The sequence below is a fragment of the Aethalodelphis obliquidens genome, unplaced genomic scaffold, assembly GCF_003676395.1.
Source record: "Aethalodelphis obliquidens isolate GAN/ISIS:26980383/991018 unplaced genomic scaffold, ASM367639v1 scaffold46, whole genome shotgun sequence".
NCBI lineage: Eukaryota > Metazoa > Chordata > Mammalia > Artiodactyla > Delphinidae > Aethalodelphis > Aethalodelphis obliquidens.
Window position 1 is genome coordinate 3,515,708 of NW_020837990.1, and position 17,487 is coordinate 3,533,194.

At 43.8% G+C, this 17,487-nt stretch overlaps 1 protein-coding gene and 1 long non-coding RNA gene across 8 annotated transcripts in view; one reads left to right on the top strand and one right to left on the bottom strand.

The window, feature by feature from the left end:
• The window catches only part of LOC113607048 (uncharacterized), a 92,562-nt gene extending 81,793 nt beyond the window's left edge, over nt 1-10,769 (top strand). For 2 of the 4 annotated variants that reach the window (XR_003427790.1, XR_003427791.1), the window contains exon 4: nt 6,589-7,452. This is a non-coding gene — a long non-coding RNA (uncharacterized LOC113607048). The other 2 variants (XR_003427792.1, XR_003427793.1) reach the window with 2 other exon arrangements.
• Nucleotides 2,578-17,487, bottom strand: part of TECTA (tectorin alpha) — a 78,964-nt gene continuing 64,054 nt past the window's right edge. For 2 of the 4 annotated variants that reach the window (XM_027081995.1, XM_027081996.1), the window contains 8 exons: nt 14,700-14,810; nt 13,156-13,358; nt 12,047-12,210; nt 11,365-11,613; nt 6,579-6,741; nt 5,396-5,483; nt 4,972-5,088; nt 2,578-3,367 (listed from right to left, as the gene is read on the bottom strand). In XM_027081995.1, the coding sequence (XP_026937796.1) occupies nt 3,267-3,367; nt 4,972-5,088; nt 5,396-5,483; nt 6,579-6,741; nt 11,365-11,613; nt 12,047-12,210; nt 13,156-13,358; nt 14,700-14,810 (1,196 nt within the window). In that variant the 3' untranslated portion in view covers nt 2,578-3,266. Of the gene's footprint in view, nt 3,368-4,971; nt 5,089-5,395; nt 5,484-6,578; nt 6,742-11,364; nt 11,614-12,046; nt 12,211-13,155; nt 13,359-13,626; nt 14,492-14,694; nt 14,811-17,487 lie in introns of those variants that run through there. The other 2 variants (XM_027081999.1, XM_027082000.1) reach the window with 2 other exon arrangements.

A 17,487-nucleotide genomic window follows, 5' to 3' on the forward strand; every position in this document is an offset into this window, starting at 1 on the left:
GTCCCTTCTGGGGTGTGACCCCTAGCTGAGGTGAGCCCCAGAGCCTCATTTTGAGCTGGCAGCATCAAAAGATAATGAAGTGTCAAGAAATAACAAGTGCTGGTGAGGACTTGGGGAAAAGGGAATCCCTTATTGGTGGGAATGTAAATGGGTGCAGCCACTGTGGAGAACAGTATGGCAGTTCCTCCATAAATTAAAAATAGAGCTACCATACAATCCAGCAATTCCGCTTCTGGGCATTTATCCAAAGGAGATGAAAACACTAACTCAAAAAGATACCTGCACCCCCGTGTTCACAGCAGCATTATTTATAATAGCCAAGATACGGAAACAACCTAAGTATCCATCGATGGGTGAATGAATAAAGAAGGTATGGTCTATATATACAATGGAATATTATTGAGCCATAAAAAAGGAAGAAATTCTGCCATTTGCAATAACATGGATGGACCTTGAGGGCATTAAGCTAAATGAAATAAGTCAGACAGGGAAACACACATAGTATGTTCTTACTTATATGGGGGAATCTAAAAACAAAACAAACAAAAACATAGAATGGATTGGTGGTTGCCAGAGGCATGGTAAAAATGGGTGAAGAGGGTCAAAAGATACAAACTTCCAGTTATAAAATAGATACATCCTCGGGATGTAATGTGCAGCATGGTGCGTGTAGCTAATAATACCGCATTGCATACTTGAAAGCTGCTAAGAGAGTAGATCTTAAAAGTTCTCATCACAGGAGAAAAGATTGTAACCGTGTATGGTGATGGATGTTAACTAGACTTTTGTGATGATCATTTCCTAGTGTGTATATATATATATCGAATCATTATGTCATATTCCTGAAACTGATGTAATGCTATGTCAATTATAGCTCAATAATAATGTGATTCAGGGCTTCCCTGGTGGCGCAGTGGTTGAGAGTCCGCCTGCCGATGCAGGGGACACGGGTTCGTGCCCTGGTCCGGGAAGATCCCACATGCCGCGGAGCGGCTGGGCCCGTGAGCTATGGCCCCCTGAGCCTGCGCGTCCGGAGCCTGAGCCGCAAAAGGAAAAGAGAAAAAAAAGAAAAACCCCCCGAAACCCAAAAAAAAAAAAAAAAAAAAAAAAAAATGTGATTCTGACACAGGAACAGACAAATAAGCCAATGGAAGAGAATCCAGAGCTCACAAACAGAACCACAGAGGTTGAAACTTGATATATGATAAAGGCGGTACTGAAGTCTCATGGGGAAAGGATAAATTGTTCAATAAATTCTGTTGAGAGAAAAGAAAGATAATAAAGTCTCATCAACCTCCCTCCCAGGATGGAAGTAAGGATCAGAGCCCCCTGATATGAGAAAGAGAGAAATCTTTGTTGTTTAAGCCACTGAGATTCTGGAGTGTTCTAATATGGCTCTACACCTAGCTTATCCTGATGACAGACAAAGGTGTCAACCAAGTGAGAAAACCAAAGGCCAAGAATTAAAGTGTGGTAAGAAAGGATTTAATTAAAAATCTAAAAAACAATTATAGTGTTTAACTTAGAAATTTCTAGTGACTTTGATAGGAAAATCAATAAAGCGAAGTTATGAAATATGAAAACATTTCCTCCTTGTATGTCTTCAGTTAAAATTCATCTAAGGAAATCAAGTAAAAAAAATAAATGAGATGTTACTATGTTCAACTCAGAATCTGATTGTGAAAACCTAAACCTTAGCCTATGGAAATGAGAATGGAGCTCTGAATCTGCTGATCTTGAAGTGGGGGAAAGTCTGGAGTTGAGGATTTTCACGTGAAAAAAAACATGTGCATGACATCAATTTCCATCATGGTGAGGAAGAGATACTGTGTCTCTCCTAGAACAGATGGTTTGATTCCTTAATCCATCTCAATGTTCAGCATTTTCCCAGAAGATCCTAAGATGTTTAAGTTGAAGCAGATGCATATTTTTCTCCATCAGTACTGGTTGTCCTCTTGGCCGCATAGCATCTATGACTGTCAAGCTAGAGCTTGTGGACTCTCCCCGGGGCTGGGAGAGCAAAGCTGCTCAGTGCAGACTCAGTCTATACCCCGCTTCTTCAGCCCAGTGACAGTATGATGCCGGGACTTTTATACGTAAGACAACAGGAATCGTACCCACAACCCACGGTCAAGGACTCTAGGATTTCTGCTCAGCGTTTCTGCCCAGAGTTCCCAGAGAAAGAAAAAAATGCCATCAGCTTAAATCCAAAACAACTTCAAAATACACTTGAAGTGGCATTTACTTTGTTTTTAACCTTAAAAAGAGAGGCACCCCAGGGATATATTTCCCAGGCCCTCTATTATGTAGTTAATTATAGTAAATGTGGGTTTTTGTGCCACATACGAAAGAGGACGCTGCCTGCTTCTCTTCCACGTGGCACCTCACTGAACACCCTGCTAACGCTCTGTCAGGACAAACAGCCACATAACAAAACGCATTAAAGTGCTGCCCAGCAGGGCCTACCTGCTCCAATTGCTGCTGCTGGCTTTTTGGGATTTTTTGTTTTTTTTAAATCAGAGGATGCTATTTAGTGTGCAAAGCTTAACATCGATAAGTATGATTCCAGCCACGGAGTAATGAGAATAATTGAACACAAAGTTTATTTAAGCATAAAACACGTTAAAAATGATTTGGTTGATTTGTGAGAGAGAAGAGTTTGGGTCTGAAGAGACGGATGGGGTGTTGGGGTTCCCCAGGTCTGCAAACAATACATGCGGTGGCCACGTGGCCCGGCAGGGCTGGAGGACACAGCGGCGGGTGTGGGGAGGGGAGCAACACAGGCGCATCGAGGTCAGATGCTTCCAAACATTGGAGAGATTCCTTAGGGGGAGTCAGACCTTCCAATCACCGCTTCTCAATATTCGATATCGTTCCAACAGGCCCTTTCTCTATAAAAACTATGATACAAAAACAGCACTGGTGGGATAGATTTCTCTGGTCAGATTTCCGACAGACTTGTCTAACCAGAATTTTTTCCTTTACCGGTTTTTCATGCGAACCAACGTTTCTAGTGACAACTAATTGGAAATTTTAGGCAAGATATATGTTTTCCACAACTGGCTTTTAGAAGCCCAGTTGCATACCTTGAAAGAGGAGCATGGCATTTCCCTCTTTTCTGGAACCCTGACCGTTTGGGGCAGGTGGCATCACTTTGAGACAGTGGGCAATCTCAAATAGGTTTTGACTTAAGGGCACACACCTTTTATCCTACAGGGAGTTGAAGTAAGTAAATTACAGTACTTTATATAGCAACCTTGAGTTAATTATGAGGTCATGCCTGATGTATAGACAAAATGCCATAATGAAATCTGGGTCATGATGAGAAGCAGCGTCCAAACTTGAAGTTCAATGGAAGAATTAGAGGCTGTGAACAGAGAGAGACATAGTAAGTCCTATGAAAAAAAATATACCTGTTTGACATGGATCAGACATCTTTGTGGCATTCCAGTAAAGGAACCTACTTTCTTCATTGCCAAGAACCCACTTTCTCCAAATGGCCTGGACTCAGGCAGCATGGAAGCGAAATTAACCCAACCTTTAGGAGAGTCCTGCTAACTTAGAGGGTACCAGGGACACCTGGCAGCCAAGGCTATTGCAGGAAACCTTGTTTGTTGGATCACACACCCCAGTCCCAGCTCAACCCAGGTAGACATGGGGCCAGATCTAAGGCCAATATTTGGTACTTAAATGGCTGGATAACTTCCTTCTTTAAATATCACCTTCATCTATACAAGCAGCTCATGCTCATGCAGCACAATATCAAAAAAACAAACAATCCAATCCAAAAATGGGCAGAAGACCTAAATAGACATTTCTCCAAAGAAGATATACAGACTGCCAACAAACACATGAAAGGATGCACTAATCATTAGAGAAATGCAAATCAAAACTACAATGACTACACACCAGTCAGAATGGCCATCATCAAAAAATCTACAAACAGTAAATGCTGGAGAGGGTGTGGAGAAAAGGGAACCCTCTTGCACTGTTAGTGGGAATGTAAATTGATACAGCCACTATTGAGAACAGTGTGGAGGTTCCTTAAAAAACTAAAAATAGAACTACCATACGACCCAGCAATCCCGCTACTGGGCATATATCCTGAGAAAACCGTAATTCAAAAAGAGTCATGTACCACAATGTTCATTGCAGCTCTATTTACAATAGCCAGGACATGGAAGCAACCTAAGTGTCCATCAACAGATGAATGAATAAAGAAGATGTGGCACATATGTACAATGGAATATTACTGAGCCATAAAAAGAAACGAAACTGAGTCATTTGTAGTGAGGTGGATGGACCTAGAGACTGTCATACAGAGTGAAGTAAGTCAGAAAGAGAAAAACAAATACCATATGCTAACACATATATATGGAATCTAAATTTTAAAAAATGGTTTTGAAGAACCTAGGGGCAGGAGAGGAATAAAGACACAGATGTAGAGAATGGACTTGAGGACACGGGGAGGGGGAAGGGTAAGCTGGGACAAAGTGAGAGAGTAACACTGACACGTACACGCTACCAAATATAACATAGATAGCTAGTGGGAAGCAGCCGCATAGCACAGGGAGATCAGCTCGGTGCTTTGCGACCACCTAGAGCTGTGGGAGGGTGGGAGGGAGATGCAAGAGGAAGGGCATATGGGGATATACATATGCATATAGCTGATTCACTTTGTTATACAGCAGAAACTAACACAACATTGTAAAGCAATTATACTCCAATAAACATATTGAAAAAAATCACTTTTATCTTTTAGATAAAAGAGCAGGGACCAAAAGGTTTAAAAAAAAAAACCAAAATGATGCTAGAATTCCTTGGGCGTTTTCCTCATCTCTCCTTCTTACTTTCTGTAAGTCTCATAGATCAGTTGCTGACCGAGTGGGCCTCACATAGGACTGTTTCCTTCTCAGGGTCAAGAACTTCCTATGTCCCCAGCTGCCGGCCCTGAACGGGAGTCGTGCTCACCTCTGCAGCTCTTGCCGTCCTCCTGCAGGGTCCCCGTCACGCAGCTGCACAGAGGCCCGTCCACCCGGCTCGTGCAGATCTGCTCACACCCTCCGTTGTCCTCACACCAGTCCAGCCCTGAAAAAGAGCCGCTGGACAAGTTACCTGCAGACAGTCCAGCTCTTCAACTCGTATCTAAGGGCAAGGCCTTAAAGAGAGGAGTGGAAGGAAAAAATCCCGGTACTGTCATGAATTTTTAATAGTCCATGAAAAGATTTCATTATGGAAGCGGGCAGGCTTCTCAAACTGGGGTCCCCAAACTGGCATCCTCAAGCTCCTTGTTCACTAAATTCACATAGTAGGCAAAACACACCCCAGACTTAGCCCGAGCCTTCAAATCCCACTGTTTTAATCATTTATAGTGTGTTTTAGGGAACATACATACTTTTTCTCCTAATAGGTCCCACTGAAATGATCTGTTCTTTAGGTTCCTTGGTGTAATCTGTGGCAATCCTGGAATTTTGAGGGCAAGTCTGAAAGACAAAACACCGGAGGGAAAATTTCACACAATTAAGCTGATAACTTATTCTTCACCACGTTTCCACCTCCAAAAGAGGCAGTGGCTCCGCCTGGAGCACTACTGCAGCTCAGATTAATTAGAATCAATCCATTCTTGATCATTGAGCCCACTGGGACTCGGGGCTTTATGTTGAACAGAATTAAATATATTCTCCACACTAGAATTAGATTCAAAGAGGCTCCCTTCCCAGGGAGGAGGATCATGTATCAGATCAGACAATAATGTACGCAGCAGCATCTGTAAGTAGCTCTGACCATAATTCACATCTCGATTCGGCCAACATGGGGCGAGCATAAAGCTGCAATGTTAAAGGTTAGGGACCAGGTACTAGTGCAGTAAAATCTTAGGGACGTAGCCTGACGTGGTGGGGATGTAAGCCTGGCGTGGACCAGGTGATTGGTTTGTCACCTCATCCTGCCAGCCCCTCCAGAGCCTCAGGCCTGGGTGTGGATTTGGACGATCTGTGGGATAATCCCTGAGCCCGGGAGTTTGCTTCTGTGGTGGAGGGGAGCTTGGCCCCATCACTCACCTCAGATGCAGGGGGCCTGGCTCTTTGAGACTCTGGCATATTGGTTCTCAGACAGGGCTCATTTTGCCCCCCGAGGGACACTGGGCAAAGTCGGGAGGCATTTTGGGTGTTGCAAGTGGGGAGGAGGTGATACTGGGGTCTACTGGGTAGAGGCCAGGGATGCTGCTAAACAGCCTCCAGAGCACAGGGCAGCCCTACAGCAAAGAATCATTCGGTCCAAAACGTCTGTAGTGCTGAGGTTTGAGAAACCCTGGTCTAGTGTCATGCCGACAACAGACTGACCTTGCTAAGTCAGATAAAAGGAGTAAATGGTCATCATTCTACCCTGCTCTCTTATTGTTCCAGATGACTGCCACTCCTAGGCATCTGAAGATGGTTCCAATTCAGCCACTGCCAGGTGCAGTGAGTCCTAAAGAACTCTGAAGAGCCACCGCCGTCGGGATTTGTGACGCCCCACGTGGGGAAAACTGGGACTGAGAGAAATAAAGCTAAGCACTGAATTTTCACGCTCTCACTTACTATTTTACAGGAGTACTTTTCTGAATCACAGAGGGACACTGCGCAGTGAAGATGGACTTCATCGTAATCCCCAATGAACTTAAAGACGGTGACGTGGAAGCGACAGGTGAGGGAGACACCGTTTTCCTCGATGCCAATGGTGTTGTCTTTAATGTTCTGACACCTATTCGGAAAAAAGGGACTCTCTGCTTCACACTTTCACGTTTCATACAAAAACCATCATGAACGGTAAAAATGCCTTTGCGTTTGAAGGTGACCTCTGGAGTGTGTGGGTCTGTCATTTACTATGACTCCCTTATAGTTTCAGTTTGTTGGAAAAGCATCAAATAGCACCTCAAATTAGGATCTTAACTACAGCTAAAAACAAAATGACCACGGGCCTGCACTCAATTTCCCTACCCGCCCGTTTCTCATTCCTCCCCCTCACAATGCTGTGTTTTACTGATATCAGTTTAATAAACACAAGATGAGTCCTTACATGTTCTGTACTTTCTTCGGTTAATTATCAGTTTGGGCAGGGGCCCCTTTTTCCAGCTCTATTGGGAAGTCTGTTTTCACTTGTGGGAGCTGGAGAAGACAGACCAGTAGTCAAAGATGAGCTGAACGATTGTTCTGATGGAGGGATCACTCCCTTCCCCTCTCCTTGTGGTCCTGAGCCAACAGGCAGGGACACAGGTATCTCGCCTCCACCTGTTAGAGTTTCTTAAATGGACCACAGTCTCTTATGCCCCAGGGTCTTTCATGTACTGTTTCCCCCACCTGGAAGCCTCCCTGCACTCCTTCCCCTGCTAACTAACCCTGCTCTTTCTCCAGTGCCCATCTGTGGCTCCCCCTCCTATATACACATGCCCTGAGCAGGCAGGAACAGGTGGCTTTGCCTGGATTTGCCAACAACACCCTGCTGAGCCCCTGGGGTGCAGGAGCCAAGGTGTAGTCCTCACTGTGTCTCCAGCACACTGGAGGGCACACAGTAAGTATTTAAAAAGATGTGGTACATATATACAATGGAATATTACTCAGCCATTGAAAAGAACGAAATAATGCCACTTGCAGCAACATGGATGGGCCTGGAGATTATCATACTAAGTGAAGTAAGTCAGACAGAGAAAGATAAATATATGATATTCTGCTTATATGCGGAATCTAAAACAAGTGATACAAATGAACTTATTTATAAAACAGAAATCGACTCACAGACTTAGAGAAAGAACTTATGGTTACCGGGGGGAAGGCTGGGGGCGAGGAATAGATTGGGAGTTTGGAGTTGACATGTACATACTGCTATATTTAAAATAGATAACCAACAAGGACGTACTGTAAAACAATAAAAATGAAAAATAAAAAGAATACTTAGATGCTCTTTAGTCAAACTCACACAAATATTTGCCTGAGAAGCAATAAAAGCTATGACCCGTCTTTCAGCTCTGAGAGAACGTGTATGTGTATATATAAAGCTGTATTTTTACTTTTGAAACATTACGTACAGTATTAACTCTCAGAACCGTTTTGTTTGAATATGGTATTAAAATTATACTTAATTTTTAGACCAAAAAAAATTTTTTTTCAGACTGGATGAATCAGTGACTGAATGAATGAATTGTGCTTCCATGGCCAAGTTTGGCCCACTGCAGCCAAGAAGCTCTTTAAAACGATCTTCTTGAGATAAAAAGGGTGACTCTTTTCCGTATGTTTCCTTCCCCTGGCCCCCAGGATTCAGTATCTTCGTGATAAGGAAAATTAAAAATGGAAGTTATGCTTCAGCATTCCCACGCCTATTCAGTTTGGTAGTTAGTCCATAAGGCAATAGTTTCCTAAATGCTTTGAAACAAAAACTTACTTGCCATACTTTTCCTTGTCACTGTGACTCATTTGAATAATCTAAATTGGTTCAAGGATTCTACAGCATTCTCAGCCCTCCAGTCTTCACGCAGACCTTCCGTCTTAACTAGACCCCCAACTCCCAGACAGATGATTCGAGGTTTAAGTGTCAGAAGAACAGGAAGCAGAAGGAAGGAGCCTCGGGAAGCAGGGACAGGCTGTCTGGATGCCGCCTTAGGGGGACAAACAGACCGAGCACTAGAATCCTTTGTCCACTATCAGAGGAACAAGTGTCCTTTCCTCTGGGCACATGAAGAGAACAGAGAAGTGACCTTCGTGTGCCCAGACCTTGGCATCACTGGTAGATGGCGGTGGCGTCTCTGCCCCCAACGTAGCTGGAGAGGAGCGGCTGGCCCCTCCCCCCAAACTCTGATGCGGACCCACTCTGCAGCTCAGCCGTTCCGCACTGGGCAGCAGTTTTCCCATAAGCTCACTGGGAAAAACCAATAACCACATCCCTCCAAGAAAGGTCAAGAGGACTCATGAATTAAATTCTCTCACACGATGAAATTACTTCACACCCAACAACAGTTTAATTTGAAGACCTTCATGCAGACCCTGGGGGGAGCTGAGATTTATGAACCCGCTCACTTACTCTCCCTCTCTGGGTCAACTCTATTAAATACCGTTTAAAAAATGCTAAATGCCACAGTGTCCTTCAAAGGCGGCCCAAGCCTGCCCACCCGGGTTGTACAGCGGCTCAGATCGTAGCTCTTTTACTTTGTGAAAGGGCCATGGCTGGGGCGGGGGGGAGGGGGAGGGAGAGGAAGGGAACAGATGAAGAAACGGAGACCTGTGATGGTAGCCAGAGCATCTGGGCCTGTTAAGATACCACATAGTCACCAAGTCCTTCCCTCTGCCTCTAGGGAGGCTAAAAATCAACTCAAAAAGATAGTGCCTTCATGAGGCCCTTGCTGAAAATCCCACTCTATGCCTCAGCAACGCAGGCCACAAGCCACACCTGGCCGGGTAGGGAGTTGATGCGTCTTGGTGCTTGAAAGATTTCTTCCTCTGCCCCTTGCTGGTTGGGTGTCCTTGGGTGAGCTGTGTACAGGCTCTGAGCCTGTTCATGTGCAAAATAGTGGCTGTTTATTGTTTGTCTGCCTAGAACCATACTCTTCTTCTTTGGGAGAACCATCCCTTCCTTCCCCAACTTTAAGGCTAATTACAGTATCCACAGCACTCCCTGACCAGTCCAGGGAGGGATGCTGACTCAGGCCTGGGATAGGGTTCAAGAAACACTACCCCCAAACCTGGCACCTTGAATATTTTAAGCTGAAGGAGTTTGAGAAAATGGCAGAAAGAGGAATGTCACTCTTCTCACCTGAAACAGGTCATAAAGCCCTTATGTGAGAGGTGCCCTCCCTATACCAGAAGGAAAGGAGCATCCTTATTTCTGAAGACAAAGGGACACTGAGATGAAACTGAACAGTCTGGCTAAGATTCCCTGCAGTTTACTACAATTACCACATACTCTTGACCTTCTCCACGACTGTCCACTCTTCATCAAACCGGGCATAACAATACTCAGCATGAACTGTTTCCTCGAGTCTTCGTTTCCTTATGAAGACTCCCATGTCACGTAGAACTTAACATTAGATAAATGTTATGCTTTTTTCCTGTTAATCTGTCTTTGTCCATTTAATGTTCAGACCCAGCCAGGAACCCTAAGAGGGTCAAGAAAAACTTTGTCCTCTGCAACACCAGGCAATTTAATGTTGCATCTCCTCCAAACAAGGCAGAGGAAATCCATCCAAGAAAGGCTAATCATACTCCTTCTCAGGGATTCCCTGAATTGGGGTTAGAAGGAATGCTCACTCTGGGGGGTTACAATGCTGAAAAAAATGCCAGTGTCTAACGAGGTCAATGAGAGAGACAGAGACAGAGAGGGACAGTGACTGAGACAGAGAAACAGAGAGCAAGGGATAGAGGGAGGGAGAGAGTCGACAGCATCTGGCTTCCTGGACCCAGTCCCTGAAGCCGCATCTGCTTAACGTGATTTGGTTTTGTAACCATGAAGTGCCTTGCTTTTGCATAAACTAGTTTGAAATGGTCTCTACCACTTACAAGAGAAAGAATTTTGATTAACATAGTCAACTGCTTTTAAGAATTATGGTACTGGGATGGTGGAAATGTTCCAAAATTAGATTATGGTGATGGTTGCACTTCTCTGTAAATTTACTAAAAATCATTGAATGTTACACTTAGAGCAAGTACATTATATTGTATATAAATTATGTATGCAATAAAAAAGTATTGTTGCTTGACAAAACCAGTAAGTATGTTTATAAAATAAAGATAATTATCATGGTTGTTGTTTGGTCCACAGTCTTTTCTTCTTTTTCATTCACCCATTCATTTATTCATTCATTCAACAATTTTGTTGCATAACCACGCTGTTTCAGGAAATATACTAGGTGCTGGGCATATACTGGTAAGTAAAAAAAAAAAAAAAAAGTTTATAAGCTATTATTCTAATCCCTTTTTAATTTTCATAGATGTCCTATTCACCAACCTTTAGTTATTCTCCTTACATCCTTTCATTTGCAGATAATCCACATTCAACTCAGATTGAAAATCAAGTAGGCAGGACAGAATGCCCTCTTGGGTCACATTGAGAGTAAAGCATTTTGTAGTTAATACCACATGGAACTGGTGACCTACCACTAAATTGCTGTGGATTTTAAGCACTGCTTGATTCACTAAGCCTCAGCCTTCTCATCCGTAAAATGGGGCTTATAATATCTACCTCATACGTTGTCATCCGGATTAGATAGTTCTTGGGTGCAAAATGCTGGCCCTGTAGGTCGTCAACAAATGTTAGTTCCCGTTCTCTTCCCTAAAAAACAATGTAGACAAATCTAATACTAAAGGCTCTGAGACTGTCCTCCGAGAAGAGGCTACCCACCCTTCTTCAATGATGAAGTATCGGAGCTTGTCATTGCTGTCGCGGGAGGGGGTGGCGTAGCATTTGTTCAGCGTCAGAATCAGATGCGTGGAATCGGCTCCAACCACAAAGACCCCTACATACAGCACATCTCGAGTTGTCAGCACCACTTCGCCCTGGCGGTATGGATGTTTGTAGGAGGCATTTTTGTAGAGCGCCATCTTGGTGGTGAAGCTGCCTTCTTGGGTTGGAACTGTCAGGTTAATGACGCTACAAGAGAAACAGTCGTAAGTCGGGGAACCCCAAGCAACGTTATCTATTCAATTACTTACCATTTTCCAGGCTGCAAATGCAGAGGGAAGGCCAAGCAGAGAGTAGTAAAGTCTAATAATTAAATTTAAATAATTAAATCTAATTTTAATTAAAATTAAAAATTCAGTTCCTCAGCACCTCTCTCGCCCTGGCACATTTCAAGAGCTCAATGGCCACATACAGACACTGTATTGGACAGTACTGATATAGGACATTCCCATCACTGTAGAAAGTTCTATCGAACAATGCAGGTCTAAGGCATCTAGGTTCAGAAAATATGAATTATTCTCTCCCTAGTGCTTCAAAGACAGATGCTAGCAGTTTTGACTGTGCTAACCTTAACTGTCAAGGAAAAGACAGAGCAACCTGCACAGCCCATGAGATTCTCTACCTTAGCATAGGCTTCACGACAGAGTCCAAGGAGATCTTGATATCCAGCTCATAAGCACATGAAAATTCCACACTGATCGTCCTGTCCCTGGTGATGATGTTGCCAGTGTTGTTGGCACTTTCTATCCAAATGGTGTTTTTATACATGATATGAGTGGCATTGGACTGCAAAGCAAAGGGAGGTCAGAAATCATTAAATCTGGGCACGAGCATGTGGCTTGCATTTCAAATCCACGGGCCTGAAAGTGGAAAAATGGCTTCATTTCATATATAACCCAGAGGCCAATATAAATCAGGATGGAGCTAGTCTCAGCACTTACTAGGAAAAAAGTATTAACAATAGATGTCAACAGCACCCTTCAGTCTGATAACCTTGAATGCCCACGGAGGGTGATTTCATGTACCACTGAATTCTAAGTACAACCAGTCCCCAGTTATCTGCGGGAACCCAAGCCGGGGACAGCATGAAGTATTGCCATCCTGAGGTAATACATATCTTCTCTTTTAAGTCTTAATTCAAAATCCAGCCTCCGCCAAGTCTTGTACCAGACAGCCCACAAGTACCAAAATGAACACACGCATGTTTCACCGTCTTGCACCTTTCACTCCCTGATAAAAAGTGTTAATGAACACAGTTATCAAAAAAAGACAGTAGGAAGGCACAGGAGGAAGAGAAGTGAGATGCTTTGCTAACCTATGAATTGGATAACCCGACACAAAATGTTGTGACCTTGCTGTATTTCTGCAGCCAACTGTTAAGTGATGTCAGGGACACCCTTACACCCTGAAATAGCTGAACCCAGCTGTCTTTACCTGGAAGAACAACAGAAGCATGAGAGAAGTAAAAAATGTGTCAACATGCAGGGCAAAGGACAGCAGACAGCGCAAACCAGGGAAGGAAGCATGTCACTTATCTTGCTTTCAGTTCAACCACTTAGCACCCAATGATTATTTTCCCGCTGTCCTTCATTTTGCACGTGCCTTTTGCTGTTTTCCAAGGAGCATGTTTCTAAGTCGAACCCCTGAAGTTGGCTTAAGAACAATCAATGTGCAAACACCTGGAGCTGTCACCACCTCAGCCAGGTGCTCTTTCCTGCCCTCGTTCCTCACCTGCACAATGTTTCCACAGTTCCCTTTGGTGTTGTTGATCTGAAAGGAGATAAAGTCCTCTCCCTCAATGCCGGTGCACTGCCTGTCATTGATCCGCACACCCTCCCTCTCGAAGCCGAGCTGGAAGAGTTTGCACTTAGATATGGACACTTCCATCTGGGCAGCCTTGCAGGTCACCTCTGCATCAATGATGTCATGGGAGTCTGTGGGGAAACAGTCATTATGAAAGGCACGTCAGTGAGAGTTGGTCTTGCTGTGTGGGTGGGCGAAGCACCCCATTCTCTTTAGAAGAGGCTGATGGGCTTCACACAGAGGCTGCAGCATTTCTAATGAAGCTCTGATCAAACTAAATGAGTATATGAACTCATTCAAAGCAATAACTTGGGCAATCCTAGGGCCTTTTTTTTTTTTTTTGGTCCATGCCGTGTGGCATGTGGGATCTTAGTTCCCCGACCAGGGGTCGAGCCCACGCCCCCTGCATTGGAAGCGAGGAGTCTTAACCACTGGACCACCAGGGAAGTCCCCAGAGAGCCTTTTTTTAAAGGTGAAAATGCTATACAAAGCGTCTTTGATCTTTTCTTCCTAAACCCAGGATTTCCGCCCCGCTTTGGTGGTAGCTGCTGTCCGTAAGCTCCATACCGCACCTGGCTCACTGTGGCCTGGCTAAAGAACGTGCCCCCAGTGAGGGCAGCCCCGGTCAGGCCTCTCCACAGCCCAGCTGGTACCCAGGCCGGCACTCGGAGCTCTTGTTTTTTGAAATGGACATTTTCCGTGAGTACACAAACACAGGCTAATAAGCACTAAAGAAACGGAGAGAAACGTTTTTATCTGCTCAGGTGAAGCCTTTGAACAGCACATGTGGTCCCCTTCTGCGGAGCCTTCTGGTCAACCAGGCTTTCATTCTCTGACGATGCTAAACGTGGCATGTGCCTTCTGAGTTCCTCGGTTCAGCCAAGGACACGGAGCTGGGAAGCAAAGCACGTCCCCCACGAGCCGACAAAACGAGTATGCTCTTGGCCAGGGCAAAAGGCCATTCCTACCTTAAGGGGACTCCTACCTGGAGTCCTAGTTGTTTGCCGTTTGCGTCAACATTTCTGCTTTCTTCAGGACCCACCGAAAAGCTTCGGGCCAGATAAAGCTGGCTTTAAACACGTCTTACAGCACCTGGCACTCTCGTCCTGATTCTTTCATGTTTTCGTCAAACCACCTTATCTCCCTGTGAGTCTAAGAGATCAGTTTGGATCCCTCTGATGTTGAACATGGCCTCAGATGGAGCTGGCTGATGCTATGCATGTCCAAATTTGTGTGTTATCATTTATTGAAGAAAAGGATGTAGCTACAAGGAAACGAACATTAGCCTGCTTTGAAGAGGTCGGGTTCCTTCCTTGTTCTGCTTAAATGCTCATTAAAGCTTCGTTACTTGGGTTTCTAACCCACAGTGTGGGACGTGCGGGCTCCCACCCGAAAGCCTTCCTACATGGCTGCCGGGCGTCTCCCGCGGGGCCTGTCTGGCTGGGGGTGGGGTGGCGGCAGGTGTCACTCACTGTTTCCGTAGGGAGGGGGCTCCATGCAGCCACACAGCTCCCCTCCGTTTTCCAGCTCACAGGTTCGATTGGGACAGTCCGCTCCCAGACAGGGATCTTCAACCACTCCTGCTAAAAAGGAAAACAAACAGAAACACAACTTGATTTTCACACCAGTGCACGGTAGCATGTGGTCACACTCTGGACTCGCCACTTCAGTGGACCTGGTGTGGTCAGATGGCAGATGCAAACCAACAGACAGGGCAGCCTTCCGGGAAATAATGACGATACTAGTAATTGGGTCCTTGCTACGTGCTTCATGCTTTGGTGGCATTACCTCTTCCGACCCTTACAAGCTCTGCCAGCTAAGTATCGTAACTTGGCATCACAGCTGAAATGCACCCAAGGTCACACACAGGTGAAGGTAAGAGGGGAAGATGGAATACACAGACACGCTTAACTGCCGGGACATCCCGAGACTGCTGCACTTCCTGCTCTGTACCACAATCATATGCATTGGTATCGTTATATTTATATAAAGAGTAGGGTCCAAGCCATTTACCTCTAGATTCCCAGCACCCAGCCACCTCATAGTAGATGCTCAACAAATACTTGTCAACAATGAAGATTCTAGGGCCAGTAAGGTCCCAGAGAGGTCCCTCAAACCAGGACTTCTTAGTCTTTTTTTGATTCATGGTCCAGCTACCCCACAAACTTCTACTTAATTTTATAAAAATAGACAAACTACCTACACACAACTCACCAGCATTGACTTAGAGTAATGGTACTGTTTTACCAAAGAGGGGAAAACTCTAAGTAAAATACAAATGTATGTGAAGTGTCACCACCAACAGGTTATAAACGATATTTCTGTAGCAGATGAGCCCATAGGCCACCTGTGAGCTCGTCAACATTGCAGTTTGAGAACTGCTGACTGACAGCATTTCTTTCAGACACTCACTTTTTTTTTTTGAGTTCTTTATTTTATTCTTGATATGAGTTTGTTTTCTGATGATTTGACTCAATATAACAAAAGCACATTTCACTTACATATTTCAGTTGTTATTTCTAATTGTGTTCCCTTGGAAAATTTTAATTTTTAAAGTTTTGTCAAATTGCCATGCAAAAAAAAAAAAAAAAAAAATCAAGTAGTCCTGAGAAGCTTAAAGTGAAACACAGCAGTCCCTCGCCTAGGCCCTCTCCACGTCCCTGTTATTTTTCTTGGTCATTTTAAAAGTCTTTTGGTTGTTTCTTCGGATATTTAACTCTATGTTTGCAAATGGTAAGCGAAAACTGTTTTCATTTAATTTTTACTTTTATCAGAATAATACTGGTAAAAAGTCAAATAATGCTGTATTGAAGAATGGCAATCCCATGTCCCAATCTTCTTATCTTCCAGTTCTAATGCTTCTGAGACAACTATTTTAAATCCTTTAATTTTTCTAGTTTTTACATCCATATTTCGAAATATCACTATTTTTCTTGATTTTTCAGTATTAGATCTCTATCGACTTCCTTTTAGAGAAGATTAGGATTTAGTAGACACTCACTTCTTTATTTAAAGACTGTCTCCCTATCCAGGTGTAATAATCCTCATCGTCGTGGCATATGATGGTGAGTGTTGAAGAAACAGCAATGATTCAATCCCAGCACGAGCCAAGTTCTCTTCACGAGTTCAAAAACAAAACAAAATCCCTGAGCTATCCCATAGCTGCAGATGCTTCTCCCGACCCTCTGCTAAGTAACTATTATACGTGGGAGGACAGGTATGGCGTAGCATCAGCCTGTCTTAATTCCTAGAAAGACGACTGAAGGAAAGCCATCAGCATCAGTCAAATGCACTTACTTTTTAAAGGCTTCCTTTTGTAAAGACGCTTTTGCTTGCCCAGTGGGTTCAGCACCTAACACCGGTGCTAAGCACGCAACAGCCACTCCATGAATGTGCTGGTTGATTAACACAATATGAACACCACCCAAGAGAATAAGGGAAAGAAAGTGTGGAGGTTACAGCTTCCAGGAAGGAAAGAACCTCACTTACAAACATGATGGTCCACCTACCGCTTGGCAAATACGACATGCCCAATTCAGAGGGAAGTTTTAAGGTTAAAAGCAAAAATTCATACTTAAAAAAAAAAAATCCACACAATTTTTAAAGTTCAAAACAGTTAACGTTTTTTAAAGTATTGTTTATTAACAGAACAGGGTAAAATATTGAAGTTATCAAACAAACTATTTCTGTTGCTTGCTAACAGAGACCGGTCATTTGCTTGTTAAGAGTTTCTGAAGTCACTGCATGCATATTTTAATGAACCACATTGTTTTCAGGTTCTGAATTAAGTGCATCCCTACTCTTGCTCAGGTTTGGTCTGCAGATTTACTGATGTGCACGCTCAGTCTTGGAGTGAACAGGGCCAGTTTTCATGGCAGTACCTGTATGCACATTGGGTTGGTGGTGCATGTCGAGGGACAGGCACACATCCTGTCGGCCGCAATGTCATACTGCATTCATGGGACAGATTGATCAGTATGTATGTGCACACACATATATGGATGTGACACATTTATGTGTGATTATGTACATATTTATTTGCTCCATGTATTTGATTAACATGGTAAGAAAATGAACAAAGAGAATAATGGATAACGCAGATCAAAATAGTTTTCTTACTACAGAAAAAAAATGCAAGAATCTACAGATCTTTATTTCATCAGTAATATATGTGTAATCCCTTTATGAATCCAACCATGGCTTCCTTGCAACCAGGCAGATACAGCCAGCTCAATTCCAACTCAACTTGCCACTTGCCAT